This window comes from Rhinopithecus roxellana, chromosome 4 (assembly GCF_007565055.1).
Source record: "Rhinopithecus roxellana isolate Shanxi Qingling chromosome 4, ASM756505v1, whole genome shotgun sequence".
NCBI lineage: Eukaryota > Metazoa > Chordata > Mammalia > Primates > Cercopithecidae > Rhinopithecus > Rhinopithecus roxellana.
In genome coordinates, this window is record NC_044552.1 from 106,497,874 (window position 1) to 106,513,077 (window position 15,204).

At 44.3% G+C, this 15,204-nt stretch overlaps 2 protein-coding genes across 3 annotated transcripts in view; one reads left to right on the forward strand and one right to left on the reverse strand.

Annotated features, from left to right (window-relative positions):
* The window catches only part of GINM1 (glycoprotein integral membrane 1), a 35,931-nt gene extending 33,050 nt beyond the window's left edge, over positions 1-2,881 (forward strand). Inside the window, exon 8 of the mRNA XM_030928676.1 lies at positions 2,848-2,881. Coding sequence (XP_030784536.1) covers positions 2,848-2,866 — 19 coding nt within the window. The 3' untranslated portion in view covers positions 2,867-2,881. The remainder of the gene's footprint in view (positions 1-2,847) is intronic.
* KATNA1 (katanin catalytic subunit A1) overlaps positions 1-15,204 on the reverse strand; it is a 69,042-nt gene that overhangs the window by 4,786 nt on the left and 49,052 nt on the right. The window contains exons 5-7 of one of the 2 annotated variants that reach the window (XM_010381036.2): positions 6,250-6,371; positions 4,554-4,659; positions 2,886-3,044 (exon numbers count right to left, since the gene is read on the reverse strand). In XM_010381036.2, the coding sequence (XP_010379338.1) occupies positions 2,886-3,044; positions 4,554-4,659; positions 6,250-6,371 (387 nt within the window). The remainder of the gene's footprint in view (positions 1-2,885; positions 3,045-4,553; positions 4,660-6,249; positions 6,372-15,204) is intronic. The other variant, XM_010381037.2, reaches the window with a different exon arrangement.

Below are 15,204 nucleotides of genomic sequence, written 5' to 3' on the forward strand. Positions count from 1 at the left end.
AGAAAACAGCTGAGGGAGGCTGGGGGCAGTGGCTCACACTTGTAATCCCAACACTGGGAGGGTGAGGCAGGAGGATGGATTGAGCCCAAGAGTTTGAGACCAGCCTGGGCAACATAACAAGACTCCATCTCTACAGAAAATTAAAATATTAGTTGAGTGTGGTTACACGTGCCCGAGTCCCAGCTACTCAGGGGAATAGGTGAGAGGATCCCTTGAGGCCAGGAGTTCAAGGCTGCAGTGAGCTATGATCACACCACACCACTGGGTGACAGAGTGAGAACCTGTCTCCAAAACGAGGAAAGAAAGAAAACAACAAAACAGCTAACGAGCCTGCCACACTGTGCACCTTTCACACTAACATTGGGGAGATGGGATAGAATTAGAACAGCTAAAGTATGGCTTCTAATGCAACCGTTTTTTATTTATTTTTCTCCAGGCTGGGGTGCAGTGATAAGATTTTAGCTCACTTCAACTTTGAGCTCCTGGGCTTAAGCAATCCTCTCACCTCAACCTCTCGAGCAGCTAGGACTACAGGTGTGTGCCACCATACCGGCTTATTTTTATATTTTTTGGTAGAGATGGTGTCTTATTATGTTGCCCAGGCTGGTCTCAAACTCCTAGACTTAAGCAATCTTCCTGCCTCGGCCTCCCAAAATGCTAGGATTACAGACATGACCCACTGTACCTAGCAGCATAATTTCATCTTTAAAGAAGAGTCAATACTTGGGTTTCTATGTATAAATATTTTTGTACTTTTTCAAGAAATGGAGAGGGAAAGAGTGAACTTAATCATCATTAAAACATCCAACAAAATTCTCAAATTTTAGTTAGGAACCATCTGTCAAAAGAACCTACATCAACACAAATTAAATTTCGATCTGTTGCCACACCAAGCAAAAGTGACTAGACTGATTCTTCCCACATACTGAGGGTATGTAGAATGATCTGACTTCAAGTAAAGGCTACGTGTCCTGGGTTTAGCTGGCCCAGGAAGGTACTGTAGAGGACACCAATTGGTTCTCCCTGCACAGCACACATCTGGTAAAAGAAGCCTCTTTTTCATTTGCAAATCATCCTTCCTTTACTTCCTTTCCTTTCTTCCTTCCTTCCTTTTCTTTCTTTCTTCTTTTGAGACAGGAGTCTTGCTGTGTCTCCCAGTCTGGAGTGCAACACCACGATCTCGGCTCACTGCAACCTCTGCCACCCAGGTTCAAGCGATTCTCCTGCCTCAGCCTCCCAAATAGCTGGGATTACAGGTGCATACCACCATACCCGGCTAATTTTTGTATTTTTAGTAGAGACGGGTTCATGATGTTGGCCAGGCTGGTCTCGAACTCCTGACCTCAAGTGATCTGCCAGCCTCGACCTCCCAAAGTGCTGGGATTACAGGCATGAGTGAGCCACCATGCCTGGCCCCTCTTTCATTCCTATTCCACTACTTCAAAGGAGGCTAACTCTACTTGGAGCTCCAGGGGTTTTATTCAGGCCTGGCCAGTCAGAGCACTCCAATTCTCTGACCAAAAACAAGGAGTTTAGGCATAGATATGAAACTCAAAACAGGCCAAATATTAATCATTGGACTTTTGCTGGAACTATGTAGCCTGGGCAACATAGTGAGACTTCATCTCTACAAAAAAATCAAAAAAGGCCAGGTGCAGTGGCTCATACCTGTAATCCTAGCACTTTGGGAGGCCAAGAGGGCAGATCACCTGAGGTCAGGAGTTTAAGACTAGCCTGGGCAACATGGCAAAACCTCATCTCTACTAAAAATACAAAAATTAGCCAGGCATGGTAGTGCACATCTGTAGTCCCAGCTACTCAGGAGGCTAAGGTGGGAGGATCGTTTGAGGCTAGGAGGTGAAGGCTGCTGTGAGCCGAGATTGCAACACTGCACTCCAGCCTAGGTGACAGAATGAGACCCCGTTTAAAAGAATAGAATTCATGTCTTGACCAGGATTGGTGACCCCTGCCTGTAAATCCAGCACTTTGGGAGTCTGAAGCAAGAGGATCACTTGAAGCCAGGAGTTTAAGATCAGCCTGGGCAACAAAACAAGACCCATCTGTAAAAAAAAAAAAAAAAAAAATTAGCTGAGTGTGGTAGCTCATGTCCATCGTCCCAGCTACTTGGGACGCTTAGACGGGAGGATCACTTGAGCCTGGGAGGTCACGGCTGCAGCGAGTTGTGATTATGCTCCTGCATACCAGCCTAGGCAAGAGTGAGAACCCATTTCAGAATAATAAAAATTAACATCTTTGTCACTAATAGCATAACTCTATCCTAATTACATAAAACTACTCTGTTTCTTAGAGGCAAGAAGTAATCACTGAAGCTTAACAAAGTCTGAAGTTTAAAAGGCTGTGGAATTCAATCTAAACACTCTACCAGAACTTGTTGAATTACATTTCTTCTCTTGGTACTCTGATTTGTATTGGTGGAAGAAAGAACCTAATCCAAAGATTAGGTCATTAAAATGAAGGCATTTGATATAGTTAATAGATTGGAAGTAACCTAAGTTCCACAATAACTTAACAATCCTCACCTTTTGGCATCATTGTTACAATACTGTGGTTATCATATTATAACTAAACTTATTGATTTAAAAAACACAGTAATTTCAGATTCCTACAGAAGACTAGTAATGCAGATCCCATAATGTGAGCATGCCCCAAAACTGGTAGATTTGGATCTACATCTGGAGAAAAAGAGACAAAGAGAAACTCTTAATTATTCATGTTTGTAAAGAAAGCTAGCTTTAAGGACACCAAATCATACTCTGGGCAAAATGGCATCCTGCCTAACTATTCCATACACTGGAGATAGTTACAGCTCTCTCTCTCCCCTTTTAGAGAGGTAAGGAATCATTAGAGCTGTCTCAAACATTCACCATTTCAAACAGAAGACGAACAAGCTTCTCAGATTCTCCTCTGTATTTGGAAGTCAGAGTTGATGAAGAGACATTGAAGAATGTTGTCTTGCATTCTGTAGCTACTGCTTTAGCAAGGAGCGTCTTCCCTGTGCCAGGTGGGCCGACCATCAGTACTCCCTGTTGTGAATATAATAGCCTAAGCAGAGGATTTATCTGCCATTGTTCTAATTCATAAAAATGTCATTACTAAGTAGGAAATTTCAACCAACTTATATATAATATCAAGACAAATAAAAGACAAACAGATAAACAGAAGAATACTTTGTCACAAATTTACTCTTCCCATTAAAAAAGAAGATAACCACATTATTAAAAATTTGGAACTCAAAGATGAGAAAAAGTAGTTTATAATATCAACACCCTAACAGAGGTACCATTAGCATCTAAATTTATATCCTGATTGTCCTTTTGCTCAAATTAGGTTTTTTAAAAATATAACTTATTCGGCCAGGCGCGGTGGCTCACGCCTGTAATCCCAGCACTTTGAGAGGCCGAGGCAGGCAGATCACGAAGTCAGGAGATCAGGACCATCCTGGCCAACACGTGAAACCCCGACTCTACTAAAAATACAAAAAAAGTTAGCTGGGCGTGGTGGTACGTGCCTGTAATCCCAGCTACTCGGGAGGCTGAGGCAGGGGAATCACTTCAACCTGGAAGGCGGAGGTTGCAGTGAGCCAAGATTGCACTGAACTCCAGCCTGGCGACAGAACAAGACTCCGACTCAAAACAAACAAAATATATATATATATATAATTTATTCAAAGTATGTCTATCATTTTGTATCTTGCTTATCACTTAATGTATAAAGAATTTTTACAACTATTCATACATGCAGAGTTACCTATTAGTGTGTCTTCCAAATCCAAGAAAGGCTTTTTTGATGGTCTTTTTTTAGATAAGCCCATGACTTTAAAAAGTATTTATCACATGCAGGTATTTCCCATTAATTTATTGAGAACAATCCCCAAAATACAGGTTACAATCATGCAACATGACATAATAAGCATTTCTGCACTAGCTGACTAGGTCATATTTGCAAATACAAGCTCATTCTAAATGGGGTGAATTCTAATTTTTTTTTTTTTTTTTTTTTTTTGAGACAGAGTTTTGCTCTTGTTGCCCAGGCTGGAGTACAATGGCATGATCTCGGCTCACTGCAACCTCCGCCTTCCAGGTTGAAGTGATTCCCCTGCCTCAGCCTCCCGAGTAGCTGGGATTACAGGCACGTACCACCACGCCCAGCTAACTTTTTTTGTATTTTTAGTAGAGTCGGGGTTTCACGTGTTGGCCAGGATGGTCCTGATCTCCTGACTTCGTGATCTGCCTGCCTCGGCCTCTCAAAGTGCTGGGATTACAGGCGTGAGCCACCGCGCCCAGCCAAATTCTAAATTTTAATGCTGTGTATTCCACTTTCCAAAGATCACATTGTATGTATTTCTTATTCTAGAAATCTTGCAATAGCTTACGGTTTAACAAAATTCTCAGCAGCACAACATATACCTTTTAATTAAAAAATTTCCTTACTCTACTTTCTCCCTCCACTTTTCCCAATATAGATAAATATTGGCTGTCTAAATCAACATGCTGCCATTTACTTTGACAATGCCATCACAGTAATAAACTTACTTTCCATGGTCTTCTAATGCCCTTAAAGAATTCAGGCATCCACATTGGTAACACTACGGCTTCCTTAAGCAACTTTTTCGCTTCTACTAAATCAGCGATATCATCCCTGAAAGAGAGGACATTTTATTAACAACCCCTTAGATGATACATGCCTATGGAGTCACTCGTGAGAACCACTGGAAGCACAGGATGTTGCGCTGCTGACAGAATGGTAAGCCTCTCTCTGAGCCCAGGTGAACTAATGCACTGTGATGAGGCCCACCATGTCAACCAGCAGATATATGCGCTGCTGACAGAATGGTGAGCCTCTCTCAGAGCACGGGTGGACTAACACTGCAATGAGGCCCACCATGTCAACCAGCAGATATATAGAGAGCACAATGTTTTCTTCAGTTCTTGGCAGTTGACAGTTTTTAGCCTGGATCATGAGAACATAGTCTACAGGCACACTCTTCAGGGTTATGTGTCATCTCATTTTAAACTCCTGCTTTTATGGTCCTCCTTCCATAACCTCCATGATTTAGAAACAATAAGCCCATTTTTTTAATTAAAAAAAAGCATAAAGAATAAAAAGGGTATAAAGCAGAGACACGCTACAGCATAGCTGCTTTGCCTCCAGCTCATTAAGAGGTAGATGCCAACGTTAAAGAGTATCATAGAGATTGCTATGAAGTCATCTCCAACCACTAGAATACCTACTACTACTGCTACATGTGGCAATTTCTGTTGAAACAACAACAAACTTTTCATTGTATAAAATATTAATGTCCCCAATTTTTTTTTTTTTTTTTGAGACAGAGTCTCACTCTAACGTCCAGGCTGAAGTGCAGTGGCACCACACCGTCTCGGCCCACTGCATGCCCGGCTAATTTTTTTTTTTTTTAAGTAGAGACGGGGTTTCACCGTGTTAGCCAGGATGGTCTCGATCTCCTGACCATGTGATCTGCCCGCCTTGGCCTCCCAAAGTGCTGGGATTACAGGTGTGAGCCACCACGCCTGGCCCCCAATATTTTTTAATATAATTCAAACCCATACCTAATAATCATTAAGGTTTTAACAGAAATATAATATACCTAACTTTGTGGAAAAGTTAACTTTAACTCACTGTAATACATTACAGATCTTTGATTACATGTAATATTAATAAAGTTGAGAACCACTGCTCTAAAAGAAAAGCAACATTTCTAGGATGCTATAGATAATAAGCAACACACATACATACAAATCATTGCCTTGGCCAGGTGCAATGGCTCGTGACTGTAATCCTAGCACTTTGTGAGGCTGAGGCAGGAGGATCACTTGAACCCAGGAGTTCAAGACCAGCCTGATCAAGACTCCATCTCTACAAAACACTTTAAAAAATTAGCTAGATATGGTAGTGTGCACCTGTGGTCCCAGCTACTTGGAAGGCTGTGGCAGGAGGACCACTTGAGCCTGGGAGTTTGAGCCTGCAGTGAGCTATGATCGAGCCACTGTCCTCCAGCCTGGGCAACAGAGTGAGAACCTGTCTCTAAAAAACAAAAACAAAAACCTCAGACTCTCAGACAAAAATTGGAACAGGCTGAATGCAGGGAAATTATGCTTATGCTGCACATACTCCGAGTCTGTCCTCAAGTTCTGCTCTTCAGTACATTCTCCATTTTCCATTTCGAAAAGCAACATCAGCACCCAGTTATTTGGTTGTGATATGACTTACCATCGAACATTGGGATTCTGGGAAATTATATCTCTTTCCAAAGCTTCTACTAAGTCTTTATCATATCCGGTACTGTCAAATTTATTTGTCTCTGGTTCTGTTACTGCAGCAGGTGATTTGTTCTACATCAAGAGAAAAAAACAAGAGCTTTTGATTCATTTATTTTGTTTCTGTGAGTCAGAAACACAGATTGGACTCAAGTGACATCCTTTAAAAAGCTAATACATCATTTGGCTGGGCGTGGTGGCTCATGCCTGTAATCCCAGTACTTTGGGAGGCCGAGGCAGGTGGATCACGAGGTCAGGAAATCGAGACCATCCTAGTTAACATGGTGAAACCCCGTCTCTACTAAAAATACAAAAAATTAGCTGGGCGTCGTAGCGGGCACCTGTAGTCCCAGCTACTCGGGAGGCTGAGGCAGGAGAATGGCGTGAACCCAGGAGGCGGAGCTTGCAGTGAGCCAAGATCGTGCCACTGTACTCCAGTCTGGGTGACAGAGCGAGACTCTGTCTCCAAAAAAAAAAAGAAAAAAGCTAACACAATAGTGCAATAGTACAATAACAAGGATAGGATCAAAGACTCTAAGTCATCCTTCTATATCAACATTGGTTTGATGTATCAAAAGTATCAAAGGAAAATAAAAATGACCATGCATATGAACTGGCTAGCATAAAAAAATTAATACTGAGATAAATGTGGTCGCAAGCGAATATCAGATATACACAAAATGTATTTCAGTCCTTTAGAGGAGATCAGATTAAAGATAGATGGCTTATTTAGCCAAGACTATGGCTCAATCTTTAAACACCTACTTGGCCCTCGTCAATGCTCCTAAAAATATCCCTTTTCATTATTCCCACTACCCTCCAAAAGACACATCTCAGTCCTTACATGGGATTCCTCTCACCCTCTGTGATGACAGTCATTAGGGCCACAGTTCCTAAACTAAACCCAGAACACAATGGCAAACTCGCAAGGTACTGTGGGATACTTTAAATTTATGAAAGAAACACAGCAACAGCTGTTGAACATTGTGTGAACTAATAGCTCGAGGTAGTTCACAATTCCTATGTAAGACTGCTATATCCTCTTCAATAATGCCTTATTTATTTATTTATGAGACAGAGTCTCACTCTGTTGCCCAAGCTAGAGTGTAGTGGTGTGATCTTGGCTCACTGCAACCTCCACCTCCTGGGTTCAAGCAATTCTCCTGTCTCAGCCTTCTGAGTAGGATGACAGGTGTGCACCACCACGCCTGGCTAATTATGTTTAGTAGAGACGGGGTTTCAGAACGTTGGCCAGGCTAGTCTCGAACTGCTGACCTCAAGTGATCCACCCACCTCGGCCTCCCAAAGTGCTGGGATTACAGGCGTGAGCCACCGCGTCTGGCCTCAATAATGCCATATTTTTGTGAAGCTGGGTTTTGGACAGTTGCTGTGATAAAATGTACAGAGAGAAAATCAATGTGGAAGAGAAATGAGGGTAGAATGTCCATTCTGACTGCAGAGTTTGAGAAACTGTGTAATAGGGCCCAGTAGGTGTTAAACTGCTAGAACACAAACTGTTTGAACCTAGCTTCTTCATAAATGGATAAGTATTTTTCAGAAGTGGATGGGTATCCTGGCCTAGAGATGCTATATAAAAATTAAGATACTTATGAATTTTAAAGGCCAAGAAAATTTATGAAGCCCTGCATTAGGGTAAATAAACATTTCTTCTGTCATACTAAGATTGTTACCCAATTCCCATAACATTTTTTTTTGCACGTAACATGATGATTCCTTTGCCAACTGGTGCTAATGCCATTATTAATGTCCAGACTTAACCAACATTTATGATATTCAAAATGTTAACCTAGATGGCCAAATAAGCATCTGTTTCACAATGTATGTATTGAGCCTCCAATATTAACATTAAAAGATTCAAGGAAGGAACTGTGTAACTTTTTCTTTTTTTTTTTTTTGAGACCAAGTTTCGCCCTTGTTGCCCAGGCTGGAGTACAGTGGCACGATCTTGGCTCACTGCACTGCAACCTCTGCCTCCCAGGTTCAAGCAATTCTCCTGTCTCAGCCTTCCGAGTAGCTGGGATTACAGGCATGCGCCACCACACCTGGCTAACTTTTTATATTTTTAGTAGAGATGAGGTTTCACCATGTTGGCCAGGCTGATCTCGAACTCCTGACCTCAGGTGATTCACTCACCTCAGCCTCTCAAAGTGCTGGGATTACAGGTGTGAGCCACCACACCTGGCCAGAACTGTGTAACATTTAAAAGAGAAGATAATCTTTTCTTCAAAGTATTTATAAAGTTGTTATTCATTTACAGGTATTTAACAAGTATCTGTTCTGTGTTAGCAGCTATGGAGAACAGAAAGAAGACACTGTCCCTAACTATCAGGAACATGCCGTAAGCCAGGGAAGATACAAATATAAGTCATTTTCTCTTTCTCTTTCTTTTCTCCCACAGAACACAGTACTAAGGGAATGTTCGCAGACAAAGCAAAACAAATTCAAGTTGGCAGAAAAAAGAAACAGTGTTGTGATAGGCCAGCCAAAGGAAGCTGTGGAATTTCAAATGCTGACATATTTAATAGGATTTTATTTAATTAGTTGAAGTACTACAATTTCTTTTAGGTATACATCTATCTAATAATTTGTTCCTGGCTAGGTGCAGTGGCTCATGCCTATAATTCTAGCACTTACAGAGGCTGAGGCGGGTGGATCACTTGAGGCCAGGAGTTCGAGATCAGGCTGGCCAACATAGTGAAATCCCCTCTCTACTAAAAATACAAAAAAATTAGCTGGGCATAGTGGTACACGCCTGTAGTCCCAGCTACTCAAGAGGCTGAGGCCGGAGAATCCCTTGAACCCAGGAGGCGGAGGTTACAGTGGGCTGAGATTGCACTACTGCACTCCAGCCTGGGCGACAGAACAAGACTCCATCTCAAAAAAAAACAAACAATAACTTGTTCTAAGTGAAAAGAGTAACTAGTAGAAAGTGGAAAAAAACAGTTGAGGGATTCAAAGGGACCAAGACTCCTTTTTTCACGCTCAAAATGAAGTTTCAGATAGACGGATGAATCAGGATATAAGTCCTTGGGTTTAAAACTAGTTCTTTTGTTGGGCTCGGTGGCTCACGCCTGTAATCCCAGCACTTTGGGAGGCCGAGGCAGGCAGATTACCTTAGATCAGTAGTTCAAGACCAGCCTGGCCAACATGATAAAACTCTGCCTCTACTAACAACACAAAACTTAGCCAGACATGATGGCGCACACCTGTAATCCCAGCTATTCAGGAGGCTGAGGCAGGAGAATTGCTTGAACCCAGGAGGCAGAAGTTACAGTGAGCCGAGATCACGCCACTGCACTCCAGCCTGCGTAACAGAGTGAGACTCTATCTCAAAAAAGAAAAAAAAACTAGTTCTTTTAAAAGTTGGCAAAATTATAAATACAAAACCCATTGCCCTCAATTAAAAGACTTAATTAAAAATGACAGCTGGGTTCTCATTTCTAGGAAGATGGAACATACTTTTCAGCATTTCTTCTGCTAGGTAGAGCTAAAACCCTTGGGTATTATACATACCACAAACACAGGAGGACTCTGAAAGGTGCAAAGAAGCCAGCAGAGCCACTAAGGAACTCAAACATGGTGTGAGTTCCCTGGGTTTTCTTTCTTTCAAATATCCAGACTTGGGGCTGAAGAGCTGGCAACCTGGATATACCAATTTGAACAAACAAAAATGCCCCAACAGAAGCTTGCTCTTTCTGGGCAAAGGACCAAAAAAGGGGCAGTCTAGCAAGACAGAGCTTTTAGACAATTAACACTCTACTCCAGTCAAGCACCACCAAAGACTTGTGGCCCCAGCCCCACCCAGGGCAGCAAAGGCAGGGTGGAAGGCCTAGCACTTTCTCCCTCTGGAAGCCTACAGTGAAGTACCTCAAACCCCCACCACGGTAGAATCAGAGGCTAAATAAGAAGCTGAAACTTTCATTCCCAAGAATGAAATGAACAAGAGCTCCTGCATGTTCTCTCTCCCACCCCTCCCCGCCACAGTCACTGGGCATCATAGAGGGAAACTGGACTTCCACTCCCCAACCACAGTGTCTCTGGAGAGCGTGTGGAGAACTTCCACCACAGCTCAGGGGTAATGAGAAGGCCTCTGCCCCTGTGCAGGTGCCGAAAGAGGCTGGCTGGAGAACCTGAACTTCCATCCCCATCCAGCAGTGGTGGCATCCCTATTCTCCCTGCCAGAGCAATGTTAGGAAAAGTCAGCTAAACAAGTTTAAATAAGATCTAGAGTCTCGTAATATAATATGAAAATGTCCAGGTTTCAACAGAAAATTCCTCATACCAAAAACCATGAAGATCTCAAACTAAAAGAGACAATCAACAGATGCCAAGACCAAGATGACAGTGATGTTAGAATTTCCTGACAGATTTTAAAGCCTTTTACATGCTTCAACAAGTAATTATGAATATACTTGAAACATTATGAAGAAAAATAGCCTCAGAAACAAATAGAAGGCCCCAAGACTCCATGCCAACACACATTATACTTTAATTTCTGAAAACTAAAGACAAAGAAAAAATTGAAAGCAATGAAAGAATATCAACACCTTGCTTATTGGGAAAAAAATTTTGGATGAAAGCAGATTTCTTCTCAGAAAAGCAAGCCAGAGGAAGTAGTGGCATAGTATTTTTTAAGAAAAAAAAAAAAAGGCGGACTTCCCAGCCCCACTCCTGTCGGGATGTCGGGACTGTATCAGGAACCCCGCCCGAGAGCCCCACCGGGGGACTCTGTCGGCCTTCTTTGCCGGAGGCCGACAGACCTCTCCCCCACACCTTAGGTGACCAAAATAAATTTGCAGTTTTGCTCCTACCCTTGCCTGGTCGCTGGTTCTTTTGTGCCCGCTCTGGTGGTCTTTAGAAAAACAAATCAGTTGGTGCCGAAGACCCGGGAGGAGACCCCTCCTCAGGCCTCTAAGGGTTGAGGAACCTCCTCCTGCTCCCACGCCGCAGACGGACCAGGACCTGAGACCCGCTTCCCTCACTCTCATGGCCTCTCTGGGGTAAGTGCCCTTGTCTCCTCTTTACCTCCCTCGGCCAAAAATCCTGCGCAGGTCCGAGGCCCACTTTTGAGCCACCATGTGGCTCGGGAGACCTGTTCAGGATGGAGATGTCCGCCTGAAGGTAATCTCCACTTTGGCTCCATGAGCCTCCAGTCTGTCTCTGCTGGTTCCAAAGGACGCTTTGAAGCCAGGCAGAGATCCACTTCCATTTCCATTGTGTCCATTGTGTAAGTAAAGAGGAAACAAATGGGAAACCCCCAGTCCAAATTTCCAAAGAGCACCTCCTTAGGGTGCCTCCTAGCCAATTTAAAAACCTTACAGCTCGAACAAGACCTTAGGAAGAAGCGGTTAATTTTCCTTTCCACTGTGGCGTGATCGACCTCAGCAATTTCTGCCAGCGGCTAGGCAAGTGGTCTGAAATTAATTACATACAAGGCTTTTGGGCCTTACGCTCTCGTCCCGATCTGCCCTATACTCCTCCTTCTCTCCCCGCTCTCTCCACCCCCTCCCTTCCTGCCCAGACTCCTCCTTCCTCCTCCTTATCTACTAGTAATCCACTCGGTCCCGTGCCTCCTTCGGGGCCCCCAACTGGCTGTCTTGAGTCCCCTATTTCTGCCCCACACCCTCCTACAGTGTTAGCACCTTTGAGAGAGGTAGCTGGGGCGGAGGGGGTAGTCAGAGTACATGTCCCTTTTTCACTGGCCGATCTTTCCAAAATTGAGAAGCGTTTAGGTGATTTCTCAGCTAATCCTACCATATACATAAAGGAATTTAGATACCTTTGTCAGGCCTATGACTTAACTTGGCATGACCTCCAGGTTATCCTAACCTCTGCCCTAAACTGACTGAGGTTCTAACCCAATATACCCGGTTAGATCCGGCCTCCCCTACAGGGGCCACCATTTTGGCATCTTATTTCATTTCTCAATCAGCTCCTGACATTCGTAAAAAAACTTCAAAAGGTAGAGGATGGTCCTCAGACACCAATACAAGACCTAGTTAAATTAGCCTTTAAGGTCTATAACTCCAGAGAGGAGACGGCTGAGGCACAGCTCATAGCAGCAGCTTTACAGCCCAGTCGTAACCCCAGACCAGAGAGCACACACCCCACAGACTCCAAGGCTACGAAAGGAGCCTGCTATAAGTGCAGCAAGGCAGGACACTATGCCAACAGGTGTCCGCAAGGTCCCCGAGCCCCAACGCAGTCTTGCTATAAGTGCAAGGCGTCAGGACATGGGGTCAGTGAATGTCCTAACCCTCGTCCACCAGCAACTCCCTGCCCTGCTTGCCAACAGGGAGAGCACTGGAAGTCTGATTGCCCACCCTGAGAACAGGTGCCGCGTCTCCACGTGACCCCCTTTCCCAGGATCCTGGGAGCTCCTTCCAGCTCCTACATCTGGACGACGACAACTGAAGGTGCCGACACTCGGGGACCCCCATCACCCTCGCCGAGCCGCGGGTAACTCTCCTGGTAGCGGGTAAGACAATTAATTTTTTAATCAACAGCGAGGCTACCTATTCTGTTTTGCCGTCCTTCTCTGGACCTAGCCTTCCATCCAATATCTCTGTAGTAGGAGTAAGCAGAAAGCCATCCACTCCACAAAAAACTCCACTCCTTAATTGCTACCTAGCCAACAACTACTTTGCGCACTCGTTCCTCATTCCCAGCTAAAAGGGCCCCTACCGAAAGCAATCAGTGGAAATCAGTTTGGCTTTCCCCCACTCGCCTCAAACTTACTACATTTTCTTAACTATCTCATACTCCCCAACCTTGCCAGGACCATCCTTCTGGGTTTTGCCCATATTCCAACAAATGCTTCCATTCCTCATTCTTATACTAATACTGTGCCTTATTTTATGTTTTGTCCCCATTTTGATCAAATTTCTCCGTGCCAAGATTCCGTACGGCCAAATGCCAACCATGGGCCCCGACCTTAACAACGCCCCTTAACAGCAGGAAGTAGCCAGACAGACCACGGCGCCCCTTTATCACTATTATCAATAAAAGGTTGGACTGTTTGGACGAACGGAGGCAAGATGGTGCACTTCCGGGTTCTTCTTCACCAACTTTTCCCGCGCGCGCGAAAATGCAGTCAGCGCCCAGGGAAGGTGCAGACCAACCGGGCATGCGCCAGGTGACGTCAATCCGAAGAGACTAAGATTTACCTGGTCGCACCTGCGGAATGCCCCCCCAACACGCCCGTGCCCCGCCTATTGCCCTCCCACTCCTAGAAAAGCCACTCCGGACGGACGCCACGCGCGGACTTCCCAGCCCCACTCTTGTCGGGATGTTGGGACTGTATCAGGAACCCCGCCCGAGAGCCCCACCGGGGGACTCTGTCGGCCTTCTTTGCCAGAGGCCGACAGACCTCTCCCCAACACCTTAGGTGACCAAAATAAATTTGCAGTTTTGCTCCAAAAAAAGAAAAAAAAAAAGTATTTTTTCAAGAAAAAACTCAGGCCAGGTGCGGTGGCCCATGCCTATAATCTTAGCATTTTGGGAGGCCAAGGTGGCAAGACTGCTTGAGCCCAAGACTTCAAGACCAGCTTGGGCAATAAAATAAGATCCAGATGTGGTAGCTCACGCTTGTAATCCCAGCACTTTGGGAGGCTGAGGCGGGCAGGTCATGAGGTCGGGAGTTTGAGACCAGCCTGGCCAATAGAGTGAAACCCCGTCTCTACTAAAAATACAAAAATTAGTGGGGCATGGTGGCGGACACCTGTAATCCCAGCTACTTGCGAGGCTGAGGCAGGAGAATCGCTTGAACCCGGCAGGCACAAATTGCAGTGAGCTGAGATCGCGCCACTGCACTTCAGCCTGGACTCCATCCCAAAAAAAAAAAAAAAAAAAAAAAAAAGGCCAGGGGCGGTGGCTCATGTCTGTAATCCCAGCACTTTGGGAGGCCGAGGTGGGCGGATCACCTGAGGTCAGAGTTCAAGACCAGCCTGACCAACATGGAGAAACCCCATCTCTACTAAAAATACAAAATTAGCCAAGTGTGGTGGCACGTGCCTATAATCCCAGCTACTCGGGAAGCTGAGGCAGGAGAATCGCGTGAACCCGGGAGGCGGAGGTTGTGGTGAGCTGAGATCGTGCCATTGCACTCCAGCCTGGGCAACAAGAGCGAAACTCTCTCAAAAAAAAAAAAAAAAAAAAAAAGAGATCCTGTCTCTGCAAAATAAAAATTAAAAAATTAGCCAGGTGTGGTAGCACACATCTGTAGTCCCAGCTACCTGGAAGACTGAGTTAGGAAGATCCCTTGAGCCTAAGGAGTTCAAGGTCGCACTGAGCTATGATTGGTGCCACTGCACTCCAGCCTGGGCAACACAGTAAGACCCTATCTCAAAAAAAAAAAAAAAATCAGCAAGGATATAGAGCTCAGTAACACCACCATCCAAAGGATCCAACAGACATTTATAGAAAATTCCACCTCACAACAGCAAAATACATACTGTTTTCAAGTGTTCACAGAACATACACCAAAACAGACCATATCTTGAGCCAAAAACAAACTTAGACAAGTTTTTTAAAAACTGAAATTATATGAAATATATTCTCAAAGCACAAAAGATTCAAACTAGAAATCAGTAACAGGAAGAAAACAAGAAAATCTCCACACAATTGGAAACTAAACAACACGCTACTAAATAATCCAGGTCAAAGAGGAAGTCTCAATGGCTATCAAAGAACACACTGACCTGAAGGAAAATAAAGATACAACTTATCAAAATTTCTGGGACACGGTTAAATCAGTGCTGAGAGGGCAATTTAGAGCACTAAATGCATATGTTAGACAAGAAGAAAACGTCTCAGGCCGGGCGCAGTGGCTCACATCTGTAATCCCAGCACTTTGGGAGGCCAAGGCAGGTGTATCACCCAAGGTCAG